The sequence below is a fragment of the Heptranchias perlo genome, chromosome 21 (assembly GCF_035084215.1).
Source record: "Heptranchias perlo isolate sHepPer1 chromosome 21, sHepPer1.hap1, whole genome shotgun sequence".
In the NCBI taxonomy this organism is placed as follows: Eukaryota; Metazoa; Chordata; class Chondrichthyes; order Hexanchiformes; family Hexanchidae; genus Heptranchias; species Heptranchias perlo.
This window is the reverse complement of record NC_090345.1, coordinates 8,759,784-8,786,452: the sequence shown is the minus strand read 5'-3', so window position 1 is coordinate 8,786,452 and position 26,669 is coordinate 8,759,784. Positions and strand designations below refer to the sequence as shown.

At 44.8% G+C, this 26,669-nt stretch overlaps 1 protein-coding gene across 1 annotated transcript in view; it reads right to left on the bottom strand.

The window, feature by feature from the left end:
- hpse2 (heparanase 2) overlaps window positions 1–26,669 on the bottom strand; it is a 220,012-nt gene that overhangs the window by 101,608 nt on the left and 91,735 nt on the right. Inside the window, exons 4-5 of the mRNA XM_068002697.1 lie at window positions 21,383–21,556; window positions 4,610–4,781 (exon numbers count right to left, since the gene is read on the bottom strand). Of these exons, the coding sequence (XP_067858798.1) occupies window positions 4,610–4,781; window positions 21,383–21,556 (346 nt within the window). The remainder of the gene's footprint in view (window positions 1–4,609; window positions 4,782–21,382; window positions 21,557–26,669) is intronic.

Below are 26,669 nucleotides of genomic sequence, written 5' to 3'. Positions count from 1 at the left end.
AAGAGGCTCGTGTGGAGCATAAACACCAACGTAGATTGGGCCGAATGGCCTGTTTTTGCGCTGTAAATTCCATGTAATTCCATGTAAAAACACACCCACTGCATAAATAAGATGTCTCCTAATCCACTAAACATGATGACAGATAGCAGGGACTGATTTTCCATCCCAGCCCCTCCAACGGCGTATCTTAAGTGGGCAGGATTTGTACCTTCCTCATGCCCGTAAACCTGATTTCCTGAGGTCAGGTACATTTCCCTAATTTGGGTGGGAATCCTGGCTGCGTTGGGGGGATCCTGCCTCGGGGGAAGGAAAGGAAATCACGGTTGCAGGCCTCGGTAGACTGGTCCGCGGTATCCAGGGCAGCTGATGAATATGTAAATTCTTTATAATAATTCAAAATAATTCCCAGTGAGAGTGTAATCAATCATCCCACAATTTTAAATCCTCCTCTGCATGTCACTGCAACGCATTGGGGGTAATTTTGACTTTGGGCGATGCAGCCGCTCATGATACATCTTTCCCGATTTTCATTTCCATTGATTTCAAATCCGGAGAGGTGTATACCGTTCGGCTGATCTGACATCACCCGTTTTACCCGTCAAAATTACCCCCAGTGGTCCTGATGTAAAGCATTGCTATGGCTCAAATTACAGGGCATACATTGTGTGACATATTCCTGTCATGTGCCTGTCATTTCAATATACGCTCCCATATTTGGGTGGATGCATCAAATAGCCCAATGCCAATTCCGGCAGGAAATCCCAGAGGTTGCCTCGGGCTTCTTTGACAGCACCTCCCAAACCCGTGGCCTCTACCACCTAGAAGGACAAGGGCTGCAGGTGCATGGGAACAACACCACCTCCAAGTCACACACTATCCCGACATAGACATATATCGGCCGTTCCTTCATCGTTCACAATCCTGGAACTTCCTACCTAACAGCACGATGGGAGTACTTTCACCACACGGACTGCAGCGGTTCAAGAAGGTGGCTCATCACCGCCTTCTCAAGGGAAACTAGGGATGGGCAATAAATACCAGCCTTGCCAGCGACGCCCATATCGCAAAAATGATTTTTTTTAAAAGTAGAGGTGGGTGTTGGGGAGCCGACCCAGCAGCACCCCACCTGATGTTGTGCCCGTACCCAGTGACATTATGCGGAGAGCTATTGTGACTCCAGAGGGAAATCTGCCCCATATCGTTTGGTTTGTGATGCTTCGAAGTGCTGGAGTCTGTGTGAAGGTGCGGGCAAACAGAACAAAGGTTTGTAGGTGTGGGAAGATGGAAACATTCGCAGGTATGGGAGTACAAGAGATGGAAATCAGGGCATGGCAGTGTTCAACGCTGGCGACTAGTGCCAAAGAGTAGGTATACCCTCTACTCAGTTACTGCTGTGTTTGAGTAACGCAAGGTGGAGACTGCTAGGGTTTCCATGCAGAACGAGAATGGGATATCTATCTGGGTGGCAGCTGGCGCTGGTGGCCAGGGATGGCAGACTACGGACCACCATCTTGGAAAGTCAGGAGGACTCTGGAATTGGAACATAGCTCAACATAGTCACTTGTTCTCCCTGTTTCCCAGAAATCAGTACAATCAAGTACAGCACTCGAAATGCTGGGTATGATTTCGATGCTTTGAAAAGAACAATTTTACTAGGAAAACGTTTGAGCTGAAGGTTATCGCTTCTCCCAAACATCTTGCATACAAAAATTCCAATGGATCTGTGTTTGTGAGGCCATCGTCAATATTCCAACTTTGGTGGCTAGCTACAAACAGGAATTTCATGGTCGTAAACGAGAAATCCCTCAGCACACACAGACTTTCAAAGGTGATATTTACCAGTTACTGGTAATTGTCAAACATTTCCTGTTGAACAACAGTCCTTAAAGAGACTGGAAACTTCTTCTTTGAAGTTTAAATCGCTGCGCAGTTAAAGGGCCACTTTCCTCAGGAGAAAGTGTTCGGCAAACCCTGTTGATAGAGGAGAGAGAAGAGTCACCATCTTCATCGTGATGCCATCAGAGGGCAGATTTTCTGAGGTCTCGCCTTCTGCCAATGTGTATTAGAAAATCGTGCCATGTTCTGATGTGGGCTGGCAGCCAGTGAGTTACCTTATCAAGGGTGGCAACTCGGGAAATCTACCCTCACAGATAATGATATGTTTCAATGTGGTTTACACCTTTGCATCACAAGTTTGTAAAGAAATGAAGAAACGGTTGTCAAAGACTGTGCATGAAGATGTGCCCCTTTAAAATCAGCCCATGAAAAGGTACCACTTTAAAATCATCCCATGAAGATAATATTCCTTTAAAATCCCCTATGAAAATGTACCCCTTTCAAATTTCCCTATGAAGATAATACCCCCTTAAAATCCCCATAAAAAGGAAACCTTTAAAATCCCCCTATGAAGATTTATCCCATTAAAATCCCCCATAAGGATGTACCCCTTTAAAATCCTCCTACGAAGATGTACTCCATTAAAATCCCTATGAAGATAATACTCCTTTAAAATCCCCAATGAAGATAATACTCCTTTAAAATCCCCTATGAAGATGTACCCTGTTAAACTCCCCCCATGAAAAGGTACCACTTTAGAATCCCCGCATGAAAATGTACCTCTTTAAAATCCCCCATAAGGATGTACCTCTTTAATATCCCCCTATGAAGATGTACCCCATTAAAATCCCCCTATGAAGATGTACCCCTTTAAAATCCCCCTATGAAGATGTACCCCTTTAACTCCCCCATGAAGATAATACCCCTTTAAAATCCCCTATGAAGATGTACCCCATTAAAATCCCCCTATGAAGATGTACCCCTTTAAAATCCCCTATGAAGATGTACCCCTTTAAAATCCCTCCATGAAGAAAATACTCCTTTAAAATCACCCCATGAAGATGTACCCTATTAAAATCCCCTGTGAATATATAACCCTTTAAAATCCTCCCATGTAAATGTATCCTCTAAAATAACCCTTGAATTTGTACCCCTTTAAAAACCCCCATGAAGATATTATCCATGTAAAATCCCCCTCCCATGAAGGTAGTATCTGTGTAAATCCCCCTCCCGTGAAGGTAGTATCCCTTTAAATCCTCCCCTCCTGCATTCCACCATTTCCTTAAACCAAATTTCATCTCCTGAATTTCACGATAAGATTATTTTGAAATTAAATTTGTTTAAAATGTTTGCTTAACCTTTTTTTTTAACATTTTTGCACTCATGGTGCAACTATTTGATTGATACTCAACCCCTCCCACACCAACTACTGAGGACAATAAATGGGATTGTACTATGTTAGAGCTGAGGCAAGCAAAGTAGAATAAATGTTTTCTATCTCCATTCTCACTACATTTTGACAATCCCACCTAGTCACACATCAAAAGAGGTCTGTTTAGAATCCCTCTCCCTCCTGCTTTGTTGTTACGAGTGGTGGATAGTATGGAACCGAGCCATACAAACCAGGAAAGCTCTGGGTTCAAGATCCAGTCTGCAGTGAATGAGTTAATCTCTGGGACAACAGTTGAGGTGCTATGATCAGCCTCATCACCCCTGGACTGGGGATGAGTGGATTTGAGGGTTCTCATCCAGCGATCGGTACTGGAAGTTTCACACAGGTAGATACTGGGCGAGGACACAATTGGACTCGGCTGTGATGCCCTCTGTAGTCAAATAGCAGGTCTGGATTAAGGATGAAGAATGGCTGCTTGGGAAAGGTACCTTAGGATGGTCAACGCAATCACAAGACAGAATAAGTCAGCACCTTTGCAGGCGTTGGGGGGGGGTGGTGGGAGGGAGAACTGGATGGGGGGGGGAGCTGGATGGGGGGTGGAAAACTAGATTCAGGGGGTAAGAACTGGATGGTGGGGAGAACTAGTCTTTAACCTGAACATAAATGCTGGATGTTAATTTTGTTTCCTTAATATTCTAATTCTGCCGGCGACACATCATGAGAAAAAGAATTTCAGTCACTGGGCGTTTGTTTATGTTTAACAGCTGGCTGCAGCCTTAAGTCCATGTGGTGAATGTGCTAACAGGTTACAGTCTGAAGATTTAGACCTACTTTATACTAATCTCATCAATTGAATTTGAGATAAATCGCCTTGATATGCCTCATCTTATACTTGGAAGAGTAAAGATGTTAAAGGGGCAGCTTTATTGGTTGCAGCGTGGGGAAAAGCGGGAAGAGCCATGTCACGTTCTCATCAGGATGGCATCACCTGGTGGTAAGACAGTGACGAGACTCCGTCTGATTTACATCATTACATCTTCTGCTTGTAGAGGTCAAGTCATATTTCATGAAGGCAGTGCCCATTTAAGATGGGTGGGGGAATCATTTTGATTAAGCAGAAGTTTCTGTTTTATTGGATTGTTGATGTGGGGGCAGGGGCTTGGGCTTGAGGTAAACTGTCTGTGCTGAGGAGTCGGAGCCATAGACCGTCTGGTCCTTGTTGAAAAATTAGCTAAAATCACGTAACTTTTGGTTTATAGTTAGCCCTCCACTTATTTGCAGAATAAGCCAGTCATTTGGAGCAACTTCTGAGTCATTACGCGGCGGAGTAAATTGTCCACAGCTGTGGCTGGCACTCACACTGGGCTGCTGATAACTTACCCGTCCAGAAGTGCTGCAGCATTCCTCCGTGGCCTGCCAATGTTCGGCCCGTATAGGCTGGCTTTTGTGTAGAATCGGACAGACTGGAGCAACTTCTTGAGCTGGATGTAGTCCTTCCCCAGCTGGCTCCCATTAATCGTCCTTCCCACCATTGTTCGGTAGCTGTTGGGCTCTGCGGAAATATTGCGAAATATGTATTTAAGAAAAATCTGCTGCCGTTCGGCCACGCGTCATAACCGATGATCAAATTAAGTAACCGTTCAATAAACTGTAAACCTCTCCTCAGACTCTTTCCCCCCCCCCCCTTTCTTACTTACAACATGGATCTGGTGTACTTGCTCTCGGGGAGGTTAGCTTCTGAAGTTATGTCTAGTTTGCCATTCATATGGCTGAAATCTGGCACAGTTTGAGCAAAAAATATGTTCAAAATTGTAACAAATTGGGAAAAATGGTTGGAATGATTGCAGAAGACATTTATATGTAGTTCAATTATTAATAAAATCTTTTAAAATACCAGGAGGTATACTCTCCATAGCTACATCAAAGAGCACACATTGTTCTGCATATCTGAACTGCACTCTCCAGAATAAATCCACACTGTTTGTGACAGCTCCTTTATCATCTTCATTAGCACAGCATGAGGTACCCTCTATTTTTCTGTACTGTTTCTATATCAATATGTTTCTATATCCAGCTTCTACATCATTTATACTGTAACATAGCATGAAGGATCCTCTGAGAAAGAAAGAACTCGCCTTTCACATCCTCAGGGCGTCCCGAAGCACAACCCAGCCAGTCAATTCCTAATGAAGTGCAGTCACTGTTATGGAGGCAATTTGCACACAGTAAAGTCCCATAAACAGTAAATGAGATAAATGACCATTTAATCTGCTCTTGGTGGCAATGTTTGAGGGATGAATGTTGATCCAGACACCGGGAGAACTCCCCTTCAAATAGTGCTGTGGGATCCTTTACATCCATCCTTTTTGAATTCATTCTCAGGATATGGGTGTCACTAGAAAGGTCACCATTTATCGCCCATCCCTAGTTGCCCTCAGTTTGATACAAGTGTGGATAAGTGTGAGGTAGTATGCTTTGGGAGGAACAACAAGGAACAAGGGTGTACAGTCAATGAAAAGAAGCTAAAGTGTGTGAATGAACAAGGTGAACTCGGGGGGTTCATATACATAATTGTCTGAAAGTATGAGTGCAGGTAGTTAAAGCCATATAAAAAGACCAATGACATTTTGAGTTTAATAAGTAGGGGCATAGAGTACAAGTGTAAGGAAGTAGTGATACAAAAACATTGGTTAGGTCGCAGTTAGAGTACTGTGCGCAATTTTGGGTGTCTAATTATAGAAAAGACATTAAAGCCATAGAGAATGTCCAGCATGGATTCACCAGGATGATGTTTGGGATGGGAAACTATAGTAATGGGGAGAAACTTGAGAAACTGGGGCTAAATACACTGGAGCAGAGAAAGCTAAAAGGAGATTCAAAGAAGGCTTTTAAAATTATCAAGAGTTTGGTTAGAGTGGATAGGCAAGGACAATTTTCTCTGCTTACGGAGTCATTGATACAGGATTGTCGATTTAAAATTGCCTTAGAGACGAGAAACGTGGAGAAAAGTCTTTATGCAGAAGGTTGCTGGAGCATGGGATGCTTTGCTACAGGGTCTGAGGCAGAGACCACTGCACCTTCTAAGGGAAAACTGATAAATACGTGTATCAGAAGATATGGGGGATATGGCGAAAGAGCTGGGCAGTTGGATTGACCTATGGTTGCTCTAGCAAACAACCAGCACAGACGCGATTGGCCAAATTGCACCTTCTTTGCTGTAAACTTGTAAGATTCAATGATGTGGAGATGCCGGTGATGCAGGTGAGTGAGTGAATGAGAGGTTCTCAAATCGCATATCTTATATTAGGCTGGGAATCAAAGGTGTCGTTGGTGTTCAGACAGGTTAGCCACGGAAAACAGTATGTCCCAGTATACTGAATACACAAGGGTCAAATTACACAAACAAGGAGAGAAAGAGACCCGAAAGGCAGAGAGAAAGAGAGAGAGTGAGAGAGAATGTCCAGTTGTATTAAAAACAGATAACTTTTATTTCCCGCTGGTGGGGTTACGTGTAGCGTGACATGAACCCAAGATCCCGGTTGAGGCCGTCCTCATGGGTGCGGAACTTGGCTATCAATTTCTGCTCGACGATTTTGCGTTGTCGTGTGTCTCGAAGGCCGCCTTCGAGAATGCTTACCCGAAGATCGGTGGCTGAATGTCCTTGACTGCTAAAGTGTTCCCCGACTGGGAGGGAACCCTCCTGTCTGGCGATTGTTGCGCGGTGTCCGTTCATCCGTTGTCGCAGTGTCTGCATGATCTCGCCAATGTACCATGCTCCGGGGCATCCTTTCCTGCAACGTATGAGGTAGACAACGTTGGCCGAGTCACAGGAGTATGAACCATGTACCTGGTGGGTGCTGTCCTCTCGTGTGATGGTGGTATCTGTGTCAATGATCTGGCGTGTCTTGCAGAGGTTACCGTGGCAGGGTTGTGTGGTGTCGTGGACGCTGTTCTCCTGAAAGCTGGGTAATTTGCTGCGAACGATGGTCTGTTTGAGGTTGGGTGGCTGTTTGAAGGCGAGTAGTGGAGGCATGGGGATGGCCTTAGCGAGGTGTTCGTCGTCATCGATGACATGTTGAAGGCTGCGGAGAACATGGCGAAGTTTCTCTGCTCCGGGGAAGTACTGGATGACAAAGGTTACTCTGTTGGTTGCGTCCCGTGTTTGTCTTCTGAGGAGGTCTATGCGATTCTTCGCTGTGGCCCGTCGGAACTGTCGATCGATAAGTCGAGCGTCATATCCCATTATTACGAGGGCTTTTTTCAGCGTCTGTAAGTGTCCATCGCGTTCCTCCTCATCTGAGCAGATCCTGTGTATTCGCAGGGCCTGTCCATAGGGGATGGCCTCTTTGACGTGGTTAGGGTGGAAGCTGGAAAAGTGGAGCATCGTGTGGTTGCCCGTGGGCTTGCGGTAGAGTGAGGTGCTGAGGTGCCCGTCTTTGATGGAGATTTGTGTGTCCAAGAAAGAAACCGATTCTGAGGAGTAGTCCATGGTGAGTTTGATGGTGGGATGGAACTTGTTGATGTTATCGTGTAGTCTCTTCAGTGATTCTTCGCCGTGGGTCCATAGGAAGAAAATGTCGTCGATGTATCTAGTGTATAGCGTTGGTTGGAGGTCCTGTGCAGTGAAGAAGTCGTGCTCGAACTTGTGCATGAAAATGTTGGCGTATTGGGGTGCGAATTTGGTCCCCATGGCTGTTCCGTGTGTTTGGGTAAAGAACTGGTTATCGAAGGTGAAGACATTGTGATCCAGGATGAAGCGGATGAGTTGTAGGATGGCGTCTGGAGATTGGCTGTTGTTGGTGTTGAGTACTGAGGCTGTTGCAGCGATGCCGTCATCGTGGGGGATACTGGTGTAGAGTGCCGAGACGTCCATCGTGGTGAGAAGTGTCCCTGATTCAACTGGTCCGTGGGTGCTGAGTTTTTGTAGGAAGTCTGTAGTGTCGCGACAGAAGCTGGGGGTTCCCTGTACGATGGGTTTCAGGATGCCCTCGACGTATCCAGAGAGATTCTCACACAGGGTTCCGTTGCCTGATTGCAGAAATTCTTCCACAAATCCCAAGATTTCAGCAGCGAACCCAATGAGACAATCAACGATCCGGAACAGCAGACAGAGGGATCCGCGGTACAGCAACCGAAGAAGAAAGAGTCAAACTGGACTCCTCCGGAGGGTCGCTGCCCTAAGCTTGACATGTATGCTCAAGCTGTCAGGAGATGCGTCAACGCCAGATTCATCAGCCGCACTCACAAGACAGTCGAGAATGTCACTCGAGCACAACGCAACGCCATCGACGCTCTCAAGACCAACCGCAACATCGTCATCAAACCAGCGGACAAATGAGGAGCCATCGTCATACAGAACAGAACGGACTATTGCAAAGAAGCATACTGACAGCTGGACAACCAGGAACACTACAGACGGTTACCCGCAGATCCGACCAAAGAACACACCCACCAGAGAATCTTTCTGGATACATCGAGGGCATCCTGAAACCCATCGTACAGGGAACCCCCCAGCTTCTGTCGCGACACTACAGACTTGCTCAAAAACTCAGCACCCACGGACCAGTTGAACCAGGAACACTTCTCACCACGATGGACGTCTCGGCACTCCATACCAGTATCCCCCACGATGACGGCATCGCTGCAACAGCCTCAGTACTCAACACCAACAACAGCCAATCTCCAGACGCCATCCTACAACTCATCCGCTTCATCCTGGATCATAATGTCTTCACCTTCGATAACCAGTTCTTTACCCAAACACACGGAACAGCCATGGGGACCAAATTCGCACCCCAATACGCCAACATTTTCATGCACAAGTTCGAGCACGACTTCTTCACTGCATAGGACCTCCAACCAACGCTATACACCAGATACATCGTCGACATTTTCTTCCTATGGACCCATGGCGAAGAATCACTGAAGAGACTACACGATAACATCAACAAGTTCCATCCCACCATCAAACTCACCATGGACTACTCCTCAGAATCGGTTTCTTTCTTGGACACACAAATCTCCATCAAAGACGGGCACCTCAGCACCTCACTCTACCGCAAGCCCACGGACAACCTCACGTGCTCCACTTTTCCAGCTTCCACCCTAACCACGTCAAAGAGGCCATCCCCTCTGGACAGGCCCTGCGAATACACAGGATCTGCTCAGACGAGGAGGAACGCGATGGACAGCTACAGACGCTGAAAGACGCCCTCTAAGAACGGGATATGACGCTCGACTTGTCGATCGACAGTTCCGACGGGCCACAGCAAAGAATCGCATAGACCTCCTCAGAAGACAAACACGGGATGCAACCAACAGAGTAACCTTCGTCGTCCAGTACTTCCCCGGAGCAGAGAAACTTCGCCATGTTCTCCGCAGCCTTCAACATGTCATCGATGACGACGAACACCTCGCTAAGGCCATCCCCACGCCTCCACTACTCGCCTTCAAACAGCCACCCAACCTCAAATAGACCATTGTTCCCAGCAAATTACCCAGCTTTCAGGAGAACAGCGTCCACGACACCACACAACCCTGCCACGGCAACCTCTGCAAGACATGCCAGATCATCGACACAGATACCACCATCACACGAGAGGACACCACCCACCAGGTACATGGTTCATACTCCTGTGACTCGGCCAACGTTGTCCAGCTCATACGTTGCAGGAAAGGATGCCCCGGAGCATGGTACATTGGTGAGACCATGCAGACACTGCGACAACGGATGAACGGACACCGCGCAACAATCGCCAGACAGGAGGGTTCCCTCCCAGTCGGGGAACACTTTAGCAGTCAAGGACATTCAGCCACCGATCTTCGGGTAAGCATTCTCGAAGGCGGCCTTCGAGACACACGACAACGCAAAATCGTCGAGCAGAAATTGATAGCCAAGTTCCGCACCCATGAGGACGGCCTCAACCGGGATCTTGGGTTCATGTCACGCTACACGTAACCCCACCAGCGGGGAAAAAAAAAGTTATCTATTTTTAATACAACTGGACATTCTCTCTCTCTCTGCCTTTCGGGTCTCTTTCTCTCCTTGTCTGTGTAATTTGACCCTTGTGTATTCAGTATGCTGGGACATACTGTTTTCCGTGGCTAACCTGTCTGAACACCAACGACACCTTTGATTCCCAGCCTAATATAAGATATGCGATTTGAGAACCTCTCATTCACTCACTCACCTGACGAAGGAGATAATCTCCGAAAGCTTGTGATTTTCAAATAAAACTGTTGGACTATAACCTGGTGTTGTAAGATTCCTTACTTTTGTAAGATTCTAGTTCATATTTACCAACTAAGTGACTTTTTTTCTTGTTTCTCCTTTTCTAACTGCTAAAGAGATTTCAGTCTGATCTGCTCCATGCTGTACCACTCGAGTTACCTTTCGCCTCTCCCCACGTGCCATCGGTCGCCATGCCTTAACTGGGGGTGAAGCATTAAACTCACCAGGCTGTTGTAACTCGAGACAGTCAGGACTGAGTCACATTGGCAAATAACATTGACATTTAGTTCCATGAATCTGTGGAAAGACTCAAAAACTATGAAATGTCAACAGGCTTCCCGTAGAGAAGAAATGCTGCACTCGTTACTTCAGTCCTGAACACCTGAGTGCAAGTATTTTAAGGACGACCTCCCCAAATCACCTGAAGATAGATGATTTACGGCAGGAACCATCCAGAGAGAGCAAGCGAGTTCCGCTCACACTGCCGTTATACTGTGAGATGAATTCCATACTAGGCTGCAGAATTACTCCAAATGCTAAATTATGGCTCAGTAAAAACACCTGTTTAATGCATATTGCAGATGTGGTGAGGGATAAAATATTTCCTTATTGCTTGACAGATATATTCCTCAACTGGCAAAAAAAAAAGTCTACTCTTTTTTGTTTTGGCCATCTGTACATGCATTTGGATGAGGAATGTCAATGCTGAGGAACAGAACCTTTACTCACTGAAACTCAATAGTAAGGACTCCCTGATCAGGTGTAGTATAAGTTATAAATATTAACCTGAAAAGTACTGTCTGCAATGTTTTAAATAGGTTAATATCTCTGCTAAAACAGCGGAGAGAGGAATTTGATACAAGTCTGCTCAGTGTTCGTATGGTAACATTGCCAATGGTCATTTCTAGCCTTTAATGTACTGCCCCAACAAGTACTTTAACCCACTCTCAGAAGAGGACCTGCACTGCACCAGTGTCACATTCCCATCCACCACGCTGTAGATCTCACCAGTTTCTCTCGCTGAGATTGCCCAATTATGGACAGTGGAGCCTGGGTTGAGACTGGCCAAACTCATCCCACTCAGGATTCCCACATGAGAGAGATGTAACAACCGCTAGTCAGGGATAGACTCAAACTCAGCGTCAGGCGGCAAAAAGGGAAATGAAGGGGTTTGTTCGAACTGACTGCACCTCCCAATCACCCACCAAATAGGTGGTATTTATCCCCTCAGTCTGACTGGTCAAGAAGTGAAAGGACAGTGTTCCACACTCAGTGTAAGTCCCTAGTTGTCACACATTCATACACAGAGAAGGGCCTGTTAGACACAGCTTGAGTACTTTGAAAGAACAACTTACATTTATATAGCACCTTTAACGTAGTAAAATGTCCCGAGGCGCTTCACAGGAGCGTTTTCAGACAACATTTGACACCGAGCCACATAAGGAGATATTAGGACAGGTGACCAAAAGCTTGGTCAAAGAGGTAGGTTCTAAGGAGCGTCTTAAAGGAGAAGAGAAAGGCGGAGAGGTTTAGGGAGGACCTGAAATGATATCATGAAGTTATATCCCAGCGATATCATGAATGGCAACGGTGGCCTGTGACATCCATAGTATCACAGAAAGGGGCGTTCTATACAAAATGTCCCCTTCAACATTGCCTCAAGCATGAAACAAGGCAACAAGTGATGATTGGGAGACACTTATAAATTTATAGCTTTCTCTTTCTACTAACATATAGGATTAGTTAATAAATTAGCAGACCTTGGTTCAAATCCAGGCAAACTGATGGAATAATAGTCTCCTCTGCATGCTGACTGTGGGTTCCAATCCAAAGTGAATTTGGGAGTCAACCCAGCTCTTAGTGGGCACTGCCCTTAATTCAGTATTAGTTGGCATTAAATTGGCAATGACATACGGAGAAGTCACTGAAAGGTTGGTGTGAGAATCTGGAGCAGGAGGTGTTCTTCTGAGGTTGGAACTGAGACACATTACCAGGGTAGAGTACAGAGCAGTACTCTTCATCTAATCTGTGCTATACCTGCTCTGGGTTTGCCTGACACTAACACTGAAAGTGTTCCTTTCTCCAGCACAAACACCCTTCACCTCAATGAACACGAAATTCAGTTTGAAAAGTACAACTTAGTGGGGTACGCTACCCCTTTAAGTAAATGGCTAATAATCTCTTGCTTTCCATCAATGTTCCTCATCATCAATCACTAAGGGTAATTTGATACTGATCTAACACCTCATTATTCATTAAATTCTACAGTCTGGCCAATGTAAACATTACACTTGTGAGCTCTTTAAACAATCCTAAACTATCTTAGTACTGTAAATATAAAACTGCATTTTTCTAAATTATTTTTTTATATGACAGCGCACTTTACATACACCTCCCATTAAGTGAGCTCGCCAGATAAAGATCTAGACATTTTGGACAACCAGTTGTTAATTTAGAAGAACATGATGTGGTTGGTGTTGAATTTTCACTTAGTTTTCCATTTCTTCTGCTCCTTTCTCAATGCACATGGCTTGTATTTGGGGATGAGGTGCATGGGTGCTGGGGATTCTTTAGTGCTTCTTGTGTGAGCAGAGGCAATGAGTGTTGGAGATTGCATTACCACCAAGCCTAATCGTGGGCTTAGCTGCCATCCACACATACCCACTTTGCAGCAAGGGTCAGATAGTGATCAGGAGCAGGACCATTAGTTCATTGTTTACCTCCTGCCGACCCTAGGGGTGCTGAGGTAAACTGTAGTGTCCGTATCATTGCCCCACTTGAATTCAGTTCATTCAGCGGGATTGAAACTGGGGCCCTCTTGGTCTGTGTAGTTCAGTTGTACACTGGGCAGTCTCTTTATCAGATGAACAATTGGGGTGGGGGGGGTGGTGGTGGAAGGAGCACATTGAATTTACCAATTCGTCTGCTAAGTGACAAACCCCGTAACCTGGTGAATGGGAAATTCCCCCGAAGGCATTGGTGTCCAAACTGCAGCCAGTTAGCCTCACATTGTCCCCCCAGAGCTGGCAGTGCGGCACTCGAAGTCCAGGCAACTCAGTCCCATTTGTGCTTAGATTCCGTATTTGTGATTGGTCCTGTTTGAATTTTGTGAGGCTGGAGGTTTCGGAAAGGGCCTCATCGGTGGATAAATCCTAAATCAGGATCTCAAGATCTGTTAGAATCAGCAATTGGAGGTATATTCAAATGTAAACTTTAAACGTGGCTTCTGAAGCACCATGGGGGGGGGCGGGGGAGAAAGAAAACTGCCACTCAGTCAGTCAACACGAATGCTTCATACTGGTCAAGGTTTGGGGTGGTACCTTGGCATCAAGAATAGCAGCTATTAACACGACCTAATTGCTCCCCTTCACAGCTGAAAGAGAACGCTGAGAAGTCAGTGTTGAGATGGTGCTGGGTTTTGGGGGGGGGGGAAGAGGTAGGGAACAGGGGCGGGAGCAAGCAAAGGTGAGCGGTCCTGTAAAGTACTAATTCGACAGCTTTCTTTTTTAACTTTGAAATCATTCACTTTCAAAGCGAAACAGATATGAACAGAAAGTAGTATTTAGAGTAATAAAGATAATAAAAATATTTTGAAAAACTTGACATGTATGGAGCTGAGATACAGCGGAGCATAAAACACCCTGCGCATTAATTCCCTGCGTGTCAGAGGTATACTACGAGCGTAAACTATTTAAAAGCAAAAAGTTCATCCGAAAGGAGCTGCTGAGAGCTTTCTGCTGAGCGGGAACATTTTTCTGTGGAACGCTGCTTAAAATAACAGGCCCGGGCATTTTTCATTCTGCTGTCACAGTTGGGCATGGTAAATGGTAACAGTATAAATATATCACTACACTGTGTAAACACTTAGGGGAGCAATGATTTGCGGACTGAAATTCTACAACTGCTTACTTTGCTTAAGATTAAACCACCATGATCTCTTCATTAAACATGATCTCTATCACTTTGGTTTGCAGATTGTAATGTTGATTTTGAGTGAGCGCTGCACTGTTGGAGGTGTCGCCTTTCAGATGAGACGCTAAACCGTCTGCCCTCTCAGGTGGATGTAAAAGATCCCATGGCACTATTTCGAAGAAGAGCGGGGGAGTTCTCCCCGGTATCATGGCCAATATTTATCCCTCAACCAACATCACTAAAAACAGATTATCTGGTCATTTTCTGAATGCTGTTTGTGGGACCTTGCTGTGCGCAAATTGGCTGCCGCGTTTCCTACACTACAACAGCGACTACACTTGAAAAATACTTCATTGGCTGTAAAGCACTTTGGGACATCCTGAGGTTGTGAAAGGCGCTATATAAATGCAAGTTTTTCTTTCGTTCTTCTTTCTTTACTTGGGTAAAAGTGTGTAATAGTTGCTAATTTCGGAGAGTGTTTTTAGAAGTAGGGGCACTTTACCCAGGTCAAAGCCCCTGGGCTGGGGCAGGGCGTGATAAATCAGGCAAAGGTAGTACTTGCTTTTCGCTGTTCAGTGTGGACGACTGAGCTGGGCTCAGTTGCCGGGCCTGCTATGCTCAACTAGCCGGCCAATACCTACTGCTTCAGTTTACAAATAAGGGCAGATTTTCCAAGTCCAGGACCCTCAGGCACTATTACATAACTCCTTCAGGAAGTGACATAATGCAGTACCTGGCGGAGGAGCTACTACCACTACCCTTGTAGGAAGACTGCAATCACAAGGCTCTAAAGCGGCCAGAGGCTCAAGATTCTTTCTTTAAACTGCAGCTTTCCATTAAAAGAAATACTGCCCTTGTGGAAAGAACTCCTCCAATTCCTGGGCAAGGTGATTCATATTCATATCCTGTCTTGTGTGTATTGTGGCATCCGGAATTCTCCAGCAGCCTTGACCACAAGAGCAGACAGGTTCTTTTAGGGCCTTAAGTTTCAAACATAAATCAGTTTTACTTCGACGAGGCTTCTAATTTTGCCTCCAAGTAATAACTGCTGGTGAAGAATCATAGAGGGGGGAACGTTGGGGTAAGTATAGTCAACGAACATTGTAAATGCATGTGTTCGGAATTTGTAGTGGAGTTATAAACACATTCCAAAAATCACAAGCCAGTCTGTGACAACAATGTTGCTACACAAAGGACCAGTGCAATTCCTTCCCCATCATTCCTTACGTTAGGGTCCTGTGTTCGGAGATTTTGTCTCCCTTAAGAGTACAGGATGATCACTCTGTGCTGTTCGGGCCCAGTCACTAAAAAGAAGTCTCTGTTTTGGTGGAATATCTTATTGCAAAATTAGATTTCATTACCTAATTTAGATAGAATTAGTGGTCCCTCGTTTTAATAGCCATTAAATGCACCCTCAAGTCTTGGGATCACTACAGGGAATAGGTGAGTTTTGGAAATGCTACAGATCTGAGATTTTGAAAAGCTGGAGTATAATGGAAAGATAGTGTTATTGAGAAATTATAGGAAGTTCCAGGTAAGAAAGGGATTCCTGAACTTGGGTGATTTTATACTTTAATTGGATGCAGGGAGCATGTATTGGGAATTTGATGCATGTACCTTCAATTGTTGGTAGTATTTTTCTTGATTGCTATTTGTCTGAGTGTGTTTTCAGTTTATTTAGTGTTGCTATTCTGTTTATTTTGCACATTCCTCAAGTTCTATTTGTTTAATTTGCAATAATTCAATGACTCGCACTCCACAAGTTTAATGTCTGTGTGAAGCCAAAACCGCTTTAGACCGACACTAAACTTGATGTGTAAATTGGGGGTCGAAACACTCCAAACTAAAGTGGAGTGAGACTGCCTAAAGGAGGTCAGGCCCTGTCTCTGGATTCAGCAAAACCGCTTCCCAACAATGCTACAGTTGTAGTGTAAATGTAGCCTGAATATTAAAAATAAATGTTTTCTGTAGAAGAAAACGGAGGCCTGACTCCAGAGGAACGGTGTGAAAAGAAGCCGAGAACAGGAAAAGGCCATTTGGCCCATCAAGCTCATCCCCTTCTATAGAATGATGACAATCTATCCTAACTTGGACATTCATTTAATCTCCTGAGGGAAAGTTCTGCATAAGAACTCCCCAACCACCAAATTTTACCAAGTAAAACTCCAGAATGTGGGGATCCACAGTTACACTATTCAACCCTGGCCTAAAGTCTTCCAGTCAGCAATCCCTACTCTGCCACTAGCACAAGAACCACTGGGGGTGAAATTGGTCTTCAGTAGTAGCCCAAAATGGGTGATAACGAATCGCCAGCCCATTTTACACCGTTGAAATCAATGGGAAATAAAATTGAACAGGGTTTAAAACAGACTGCCGATTCACTATCGCCCATTTGGGGCTACTGCCAACAATCAATTTCACCCCTATTGTGTCTCATGGAGTGTTTGATCATCTCAGTCTATATGCAACAGGTTATACCTGCATGGGTAACTGTCTATAAGTGCAGACCCTTAACACTGCAGGACAAGTTAATGAGAATTTTATTGTAATGAAGGAAGGGTTTTCAGAACTATTTTTTAACAATAGAGAAATTACTCAACCTGACCTTTAAGCTTATCAGAAACTCATGAAAATTGCGGTTAAATTTTATAAATTTTATGCTTTATATATAACTGTCACAGTGTTTCCCAGGAATCTCACATCAATCAGTAAGAAATCCTGTCCAAAAACAAACTGATAAAGGTCCGAAACAGCACTGTGGAGGGGGAGGATGGGGGCGAGAATATGAGAATGGGGGCGAGGAGGAGGGGCGAGAATGGGGGGGGGGTGGGGAGGTGAGACTGGGGGTGAGGAGGAGGGGCAACAATGTGGGATGCAGAGCAAGGTCAGAACAAAGAGAAAGAGGGGCCGGTTTTCCTGTTGTTGACTCTAGGTGGATTAGATCACCTATGCGCAGTGCAGCACGGAAAACCAGACAGGAAGGGTCGCATGTTGGGAACAAGAGTGGACACGATTTTCTCTTCAATTAGTGGATAGAAAATCAGCCGGGCTCCCTTATGGGCCTGCAATCATTTCCACCCAATTTTCCTCTACGTGCTGCGCCAATGTGGTCCAATAAACCGGGTGGAAAAGCAGAAAAATATACCCCAAAATCTGCCAAGATAAAAGTACTAGTGTTACACAGGACAATCCCTCTCCCTCTCTTCACTGTCCGTGAATTATATTTGGATATAAAGCCTGCTGCGGTAGAATAAAACTGATTTGATGTTTGAAATGGATTTAATCTGATGTCGATCAGAGCACAGGAGCAATGAGACCCCCTTTTCTCAGTTTCTAACTCTATTTGTAGAACGCCATGGTGATCTTGCATGGCACCAGTGGTATTGTGCGTACCAGGAATATACCTGATGCTGAATTTCACATATTGCATTTTAAAATGTGACTGGCAGCCAAAACGTCTTTGCCATAACCTAAAGGGATTAGGGTTGTCAATGTTGGATGCTGAGAGAAAAAGCAAAATGTTCGGGAAGTACCAAAGCATGCCTTTGTGCCAAGACTGTAAAGGTCATCAGGAGGGAGACAGGCTGAATGAATGTGAAGTGACCAGAATTGAACCAGTTCAGGTTAATTGGTCTGAATGACTAAAATTTAGCCTAGTTCCGACACTTCAAGCTCTTAGAAAACATGGTGATGTGCTTTGGTGCCTGGTCTCTGCTGAGTTAGACAATCTCAGCCAGGATGTCAGCCCTACAGGGCAACACAATTGGCCTGGGCTAGGGAGCTGAAAAATCAGCCACAGCTCCCGCTCACGATCATTATTCAATGATCCCTGCTTCTGCAGTTCAGATATCCGTATGTTGAATGAAAACTGGATCGGGGCTTGACTATGATGTTCCCACACCTATAACCTACTGACACTGACTGTCAAGGCTCACATGTGGAGAAAAGAGCACCCGGGTGGGGTCCTGAGGCCTGTTGGCACCCAAGAAACCTTCAGTGCCCTCAGGTGGGAAAGGAAGAAAACTGGAAGGTGGAAAGTAAAGTGGGGGTCTGTAGAAGACAGCACCAGTCCCTCTGTACATGTACGGACTGTGTCTTAGTTTGGGGAGGTAGCCTATCATCCCTCGGGTATTCTGTGTTGACTACCTCAGTGATATTAATTCAGGTCATGTTGCTGAGCTCCGTACTTCATCTGAATCATTTCTTCTAGATGACAGTTATCTGCACTCACTATTGAAAGCAAATATATTCCAAAGATTATCAAACATATTGTTGATTGACGAAAATGTGTGTGCATGTAGCAAAACGATGTATGTCTGCTCTGATAGGCGGGTAGATGGAGTTAAGGTACAGATCAGCCATGATCTAACTGAATGGCGGAACAGGCTCGAGGGGCTGAATGGCCTACTCCTGTTCTTATGATAGTGCTTAGGTACCAAGGCAGTGCCTCCTTAAGAGTTGTGGACAGCTTCAGTGTTCACACAACCGTTTTTATCCAGCAGCAGAAAGAGCATCTCGAGTACAGTCTAAAGGTCTTTATTTATTTAGACTCTTTTCTACAGCAAAGCTCAGTACGTTAGAGGGAATGGGTTACACTGAAGGAAGTTTGTGGTTTTCCAGGAGCTGACGCAACTCAAACTCCCAGGAACCTTCCAATTTCCATTGCCTCACAATCGGAGCGTAAATAAAATAATCCCTCTTCAAGATGCTTTGCTTCATCTTGAGCATTAGTCATTGTTAACCCAGTGTGTGTGTTTTTATCCCCTTTCAGCTATGACCTTTTAGAGAGGCCTGAAAGGGTTCACGATCCGATGTCTCTATCAGTCTAGTCTGGTGTGTCACTGCATCGAGTCTCACTGAGACTGAGAACAGATGTGATGTCTCACCAATGTCAGCGAACTGGTGGAGCATTAAATCAGCACAATCACGAGCTTGCCATTAAACTTGATGTCACTCTAACATCAGGGGCACAAAATTAAAATAACAGATTTCTCTGCTTTGATAAAATATTAGTGTTTGCCTGTGTGGGTGAACTGAACACTATGAGTATCAAGCATGCACAGGCTTGTAGCAACCAGGCCAAGGCAGCACTGTGCTGCTGTCACTTAGGTCTGTTAATCCAGCCTATCGGCATTCATTTGCTTTACTATATTTTTATATTTTCTCCTATATTCTCTTGAAGCTTTTCTTAACTGTGATGGTGAATCATGGGCCCCAATCTGGTGATTTCATATTTGAGCCCTGCATGTACTGCACTATCACAGTGAGACTGTAGATTCTCCAGCCAGTGACTTTACCAGCTACAGCTAGGGTTGCCAACCTTCCAGGATTGTCCTGGAGTGTCCAGGAATTGAAGATTAATCTCCAGGACACTGCTACGAGCAAACCCGGGAAAAAGCATTAAAAAAAAATGTGTTTTTTTCTCATTTTCTTTGAACCCTTTTGTTTATTCATTATAAAAATATAGGAGTTGGGGGGAAAATGGCTGTTTGACAGTCAAGAATTATCCAATTGAGTCATGAAGAGTCTGTTCGCTTCCCAATTGGTGTGGGAAAACGGTGTGCGCCATGAGGATGGACATGTTGGGCAGACCAATGGCGGGAGTGTGGGGCGGGGCAATGGGAGGCGGGACATCATGCAATGAAACCTCCAGGAATACATCCACCAGATACTACAGCTTGTCTCGATTTTCTACAGTAGCTAAAACCGCTCTACTATAGAATATACAGGCCAGTGTGGACTGGCCATATGGGAAATTGGGATATTTCCCGAGACCCCCTGTGAATGGTTCCACAGCGCTTTATTATCAGCACCCTCCTTTTCTCCATGAGAATCCTATGCCCTCTCGTGGGAGCCAGTTCGACCCTGTACATTAGGAAGAATGGAATGAGACAACGCCATGTGACCTGATACGTCCATTCTTTCCACAGGCCATATACTACCCACTCTATCATAGACTCTACCCAATCCACTTAATTCTAAGCAAAGATTCTGCAAAGTTCCCCCTGCCCCCTCGCCCTGGGCCAGGCTAAAGTAAGCAAGACTCCAGAATGCCTATCTAAGCTTGCTACCTACATTTTAGCTTCTTGACCACTTTGGCTGGCTGTTCCATCTATTAACAGGTGAAAATTTCCCCGGCATTTCCAATGGGTCGACTGGGAACTTTTTTTTACATTTAACTTTGCACCAGATGCAGTTATACTGCAGTGAGTGTGAAGCTCAAATAGTTTGAGGCTACTCCCTGACGCCTATGTGTGCTTTGGGCGACTTCACACCCGAATTATACTACGTGGTTTGAGTCGCTGTGGGAGTGAAAGACCTTCATATCGACACAAAGCCGCTAATATTACATAGAATTACATAGAACTTACTGCACAGAAACAGGCCATTTGGCCCAACTGGTCTATGCCGGTGGCTATGCTCCACACAAGCCTCCTCCCACACTACTTCATTTAACCCTATCAACTTATCCTTCTAACCCTTTCTCCCTCACGTACTTATCTAGCTTCCCTTTAAATGCATCTCTGCTAGTCACCTCAACTACTCCATGTGGTAGCAAATTCCACATTCTAACCATTCTGGGTAAAGATGTTTCTCCTGAATCCCCTACTGGATTTATTAGTGACTATCTTATATTTATGACCCTTGGTTTTGGTCTCCCCAACAAGTGGAAACATTTTCTCTATGTCTACCCTATCAAACCCCTTCATAATTTTAAAGACCTCTATTAGGTCACCCCTTAGCCTTCTCTTTTCCAGAGAAAAGAGCCCCAGCCGGTTCAGTCTTTCCTGATAGTTGTACCCTCTCAGTTCTGGTATCATCCCTGTAAATCTTTTTTACACCTTCTCCAGTGCCTCCATATCCTTTTTTATAATACGTGGCTAACCGTCACATTTAGCATCATATGCTGCTAGTGACACTAGTCTCTACTGACATAACTCAAGCAGGTTCATGGAAAGCGAGGGGGGGATAAAAAAGATCTCGTTGTCTGGATGGTGAAGGTCACTTACCATTTCCAAGCTCCCAGGATATATTATACTTCTTGCCGGCACAGTACTTGAGGAGACTCAGGCCGCTGGAACCATTCCAGGAGTTGTCAGGATTCCGCAGCAGGGCGTTCAGGCCAAAAATCAGGTGCAAGCCGGAGCACTCGGCAAAGTTGTAGAGTTTGTCTAGAGACCTGGCTGGGTAAAAACGAGCTACAGTTGAAATCTGGCCATAATTCTCAGAGATAATACCCGACTGGCAGTGCAAATTTCCAGGAGGTGGGGGATTGTACCAATCGTTCCACCGTGACTCCAGCGGAAGATCCCGCAGGAACCCTGAAGAAATAGCCTGAACGGCATTTACACCTTTTCTTCAGGGGTTTCCACGGATCCTCTGCCAAAAGTTACGATGGATGATTGGGAGAGCACTGTGGAAATTCAACCCCTACATATAAAGTACACAGTAGGACAAAACTAGTTCATTTGGAAAAATGTGTTCACAATAATACAATAGCTCCGCCCCCCCCGGCCCCACACAAAAAAGGCTGCATATAGTGACACCGCAAGTCCCGGACAGAATGGAGATGATTGGGTAATTTCCGGGTCAATCGTGCCTGGAGACCGCATGTGACTGGGTTTGATTTTATGCACATAATTTGTATTATGTAACTATCCTCCATTCACTGCATTTTGCTGGAGAAATAATCTTGCTTTTATTGGGACTCTGCTGTAGTTTCAGTCATGAGTTCTGTTTGCTGTAGGGTGTAGAGACTCTTGTTTAAATAGACTAAGTTTACCTGCCACGCCTACAACTCATTGGCTGACACAGTGGTGTCAATACTCGCTCTGCAAAAATAAAGCTCCTCTAGCACTTATGTAGACTGGACTCTACTGGTTAAATAACAGCTAACAGTGATGAAAATAGTGCATGGAATACCAATCCCACCAACATTTTAATTTAATTTAGAGGAGTAAAATTCAAAAAGGGATGCATTGGTTTAGTACACCAGGGTAAATTCTCTGGCCTATTAGGTCAGTAGTGCAAGACTGCAAAATGTACTCGGAGACTGGAAATCTAGCCAAGGTTCAGATAGGAACATAGGAACAGGAGTAGACCATTCAGCCCCTCGTGCCTGCTCCGCCATTTGATAAGATCATGGCTGATCTGTGATCTAACTCCATATACCCGCCTTTGGCCCATATCCCTTAATACCTTTGTTGCCAAAAAGCTATCTATCTCACATTTAAATTTAGCAATTGAGCTCGTATCAATTGCCGTTTGCAGAAGAGAGTTCCAAACTTCTACAACCCTTTGTGTGTAGAAATGTTTTCTAATCTCGCTCCTGAAAGGTCTGGCTCTAATTTTTAGACTGTGCCCCCTACTCCTAGAATCCCCAACCAGCGGAAATAGTTTCTCTCTATCCACCCTATCCAATCCCCTTAATATCTTATAAACTTCGATCAGATCACCCCTTAACCTTCAAAACTCCAGAGAATACAACCCCGATTTGTGTAAAATCTCCTCGTAACTTAACCCTTGAAGTCTGGGTATCATTCTAGTAAACCTACGCTGCACTCCCTCCAAGGCCAATATGTCCTTCCGAAGGTGCAGTGCCCAGAACTGCTCACAGTACTCCAGGTGTGGTCTAACCAGGGTTTTGTATAGCTGCAGCAAAACTTCTGCCCCCTTGTACTCTAGTCCTCTAGATATAAAGGCCAGCATTCCATTAGCCTTATTGATTATTTTCTGCACCTTTTCATGACACTTAAATGATCTATGTACCTGAACCCCTAGGTCCCTTTGGACATCCACAGTTTTTAACTTTTTACCATTTAGAAAGTACCCTGTTCTATCCTTTTTTGGTCCAAAGTGGATGAACTCACATTTGTCTACATTGAATTCCATTTGCCATAGTTTTGACCATTCACCTAATCTATCAATATCGCTTTGTAATTTTATGTTTTCATCTACACTGCTTACAATGCCACCAATTTTTGTGTCATCGGCAAACTTAGATTTGAGACTTTCTATGCCTTCATCTAAGTCGTTAATAAATATTGTGAATAATTGAGGCCCCAAGACAGATCCCTGCGGGACTCCACTAGTCATATCCTGCCAATGTGAGTACCTACCCATTATCCCTACACTCTGTCGCCTTTTGCTCAGCCAACTTCCTAACTAAGTCCGTACTTTTCCCTCGATTCCATGGGCTTCTATCTTAGCTAACAGTCTCTTATGTGGGACCTTATCAAATGCCTTCTATATATGATCACATCTGCGATACTCAGAGCCGAGCCTGATTTTCCAGCGTTTTGGACCGGCCTAAAGTGGTCATGACGACAAAGAGTCACAGCTTCATTTGAATACATTTAAAGGAAGCCAAGCATAATTTTCCATGTACTTAGGCTAGGATTGGACTGAGTGCTCCCGTTGGCCATCTCGATGGGCCCAAGGGAAGCCCCATGAAAGGTGGAGCTATTAAAGGCTCTGAGTCCTTTTATCCCTTTTTAAAAAAATATCCAGTTTTGACTACATTTTTAGCACTGGGATTTGTCATTAGTTTTTGTTAACTTTTTAATGATTTTTTTCATTTTCCTGTCTCTTAACACATAAACCAAACCAAACCAAAGCAAAGCCCTTTACAGCCAATTAAGTATTTTGAAGCATAGTCACTGTTGTAATGTAGGAAACGAGGCACTCAATTTGCGCACAGCAAGGTCCCACAAACAGCACTGTAATAATGACCAGATAATCTGTTTTAGTGATGTTGGTTGAGGGATCAATATTGGCCGGGACACCAGGGAGAACTCCCCTGCTCTTCTTCAAGAAGTGCCATGGGATCTTTTACATCCACCTGAGAGGGCAGACAGGGCCTCAGTTTAATGTCTCATCTGAATAGACGACACCTCCAATAGTGCAGTGTTTCCTCAGTATTGCACTGAAGTGTCAGCCTAGACTTCTTTGCTCAAATCTCTAAAAATGGGACTTGAACCCATAACTTCCGCCACAGCTGATATATTGGCTACTAGTTCACCAGAAGGACGACTGTAATGGAAGTAATAACTAGACCTGAGCAGAACAGGAAAAGGGGTCCTTAGATAAAGGGACTTTTTACAGTACGAACTTTCCCAGAAGCTTAGGGATTAGATAAGGCAACTAAGTGAAGAGTCCTTTGGCAGTCAGCAAGTCAAGTTGAAATTAATGATGGGTCATTGGTTTTGAAGTACCACAAACATAGTATTTCATGGTTGAAGTGGTACAAGATAAAAGAGGTGATGGCAGAGAGATCAGCAGGCACAGAGCTGGACTACCCGCAACCACTCTTACTCCATCAACCATATCTGCAGGCTCTGGTACACCCATCTGGCTATGACCATGAGAAACTGGCTCCACAGGTTTTGGGTCAGCACAGAGCCAGCTGTAGATCCATGCCCATCTGCTGCGAGGACACTGCAGCCCATCCTGGGTGTCACTAACTGAACACAACATATCATTCAGCTAGCCATGATAAAATGATTTTATACGTGGGAAGCCTTTGATTGTGCCAATCCTTCCAGTTTCAAGGTGTAGTTTGAACGTGTGCTCTGCTGGAGTATGGGTATATACGACAGGCAATGGAGCAGCTGTAGTGTTGGGTGAGGGCTTGGCATGGGCCGGCAGTAAATGTGGAGCAAGTTGGCAGGCAACACTCTGTGGTACTCATACCTGGACCATCTACCTAGTAAACGGTACAGCAGAGTAGTCTTACGTTGGCAGCTTCCTTAAAGTATGTCATCGTCTTCTGCATCTGTTCCCAGGTACTATGACTAGAGTATACAGCGCTGACTCTGGCCATCACCTCCTTTCAGGCATGCTGCACTGCTGCCCTCTAGGGAGGGTGCAGGGTTTTGTTCCGTTGCATCCCTTGCCCACAGGCTCCATTTCCTGACTCCACATTGATCTTGCCTTCTCGTGGCTTTTGCCGATCATTTCTTTTTCCTCCCACAGCCCTAGGAAAGGCTGAAAGAATTTTTTGACTCCTTATGCACCTTTAAGTGGCTTCAGTCCTTTCATTTTTTTTCTAGCAGCTTTTTGAGGGCTGCTGACTTGCACAATTTTCCACCCTGCCCCATCACACCCATTTTGGTGAGTTCCTGGTGCAAGCCCTAAGTGGGCCAGCAGCTTGATTACAGCCGATCATGAAAAATCCCCTTAGATCGGCCCCATTGTACATCAGCCAGCGTTACATTCACTGCTCCAATCCAGCACTGTTTTTTTTTGTTCATATCAGAAAATGTCCTTACACTTCTGGGACCTGGGGTTAAATCCAGCCCCGGCCGACAGGGTGGAAGTCTCACTTTGCAAGGGTCCCACATACAATGGGTTTGGGGAAACCTCAATCCAGTTCTTCATAGGTGTACGGTCACAGCTCAAACTGCCTTTCTGGGAGAGAAGTGGTGAAAAGGTGGGTAGGTGGAGATAAGATCCACTGAAAATGATAAGGCTTGTTGGTCCCATTGACTGTCTCCTGCTCCTTAAACCACATTTATATCTGACTTTCAATACCTGAAAAACTCCCCTCTAAAGAGGCACATGCCAATCTTTGTTCAGCCTGCTAAGTAAGCTCAGCGATATCTGCTGCAGTGTGAGCTGTTGCCAGCACTTGTTTGTGTTAAAACCAGTTTTTAATAAATCATTCTATACTTTTAGCTCAAACATAATTGGCAACTTCATCATGCTGTCAGAATTATTTTTGTGCATTACTCCTTTGGCCTGTTTCCTCCTTTTACACCCACATTAATGACTGGAGCAAAATGTGTGGTCTGGTAAAGAGAAAAGTTCTTTTACCTTGATGATCCTTTCCCTTTAAAAACCGCCTTTAATCATTTTTCTTTTGCCAGAACAATATCATATTTCAGAATCTGTCACATATTCAAACAGATTAATTGATCAATTATCTCATTGCTGTTTGTGGGACTTTGCTGTGTGCAAATTGCCTACATAACACTTCAAAAGTAATTCACGGGTGTGAGATGCTTTGGGACATCCTGAGGATGTGATAATGTACTATATAAATGCAAGTCCTTTCGTTCCTGGTATCATGCACCAAATGGCTAACAGTCCATACACACATTCATTCAGCACAAGATCCCCTCAAGAGGTCTAGGTAAAAGGTAAGTCTTATTGTGTATTTTAAGGGATTATTAAACATCCCAAAGAGTTCCAGTTGCTTTGAGCTATGGGTCTGTACACACAGAGCGCTGGGTCTGGCTCTCAGTCATTGTCAGTTCCATGAGTCCCTGGTGAGCAAGTCCCAGCCAATCTTTCATT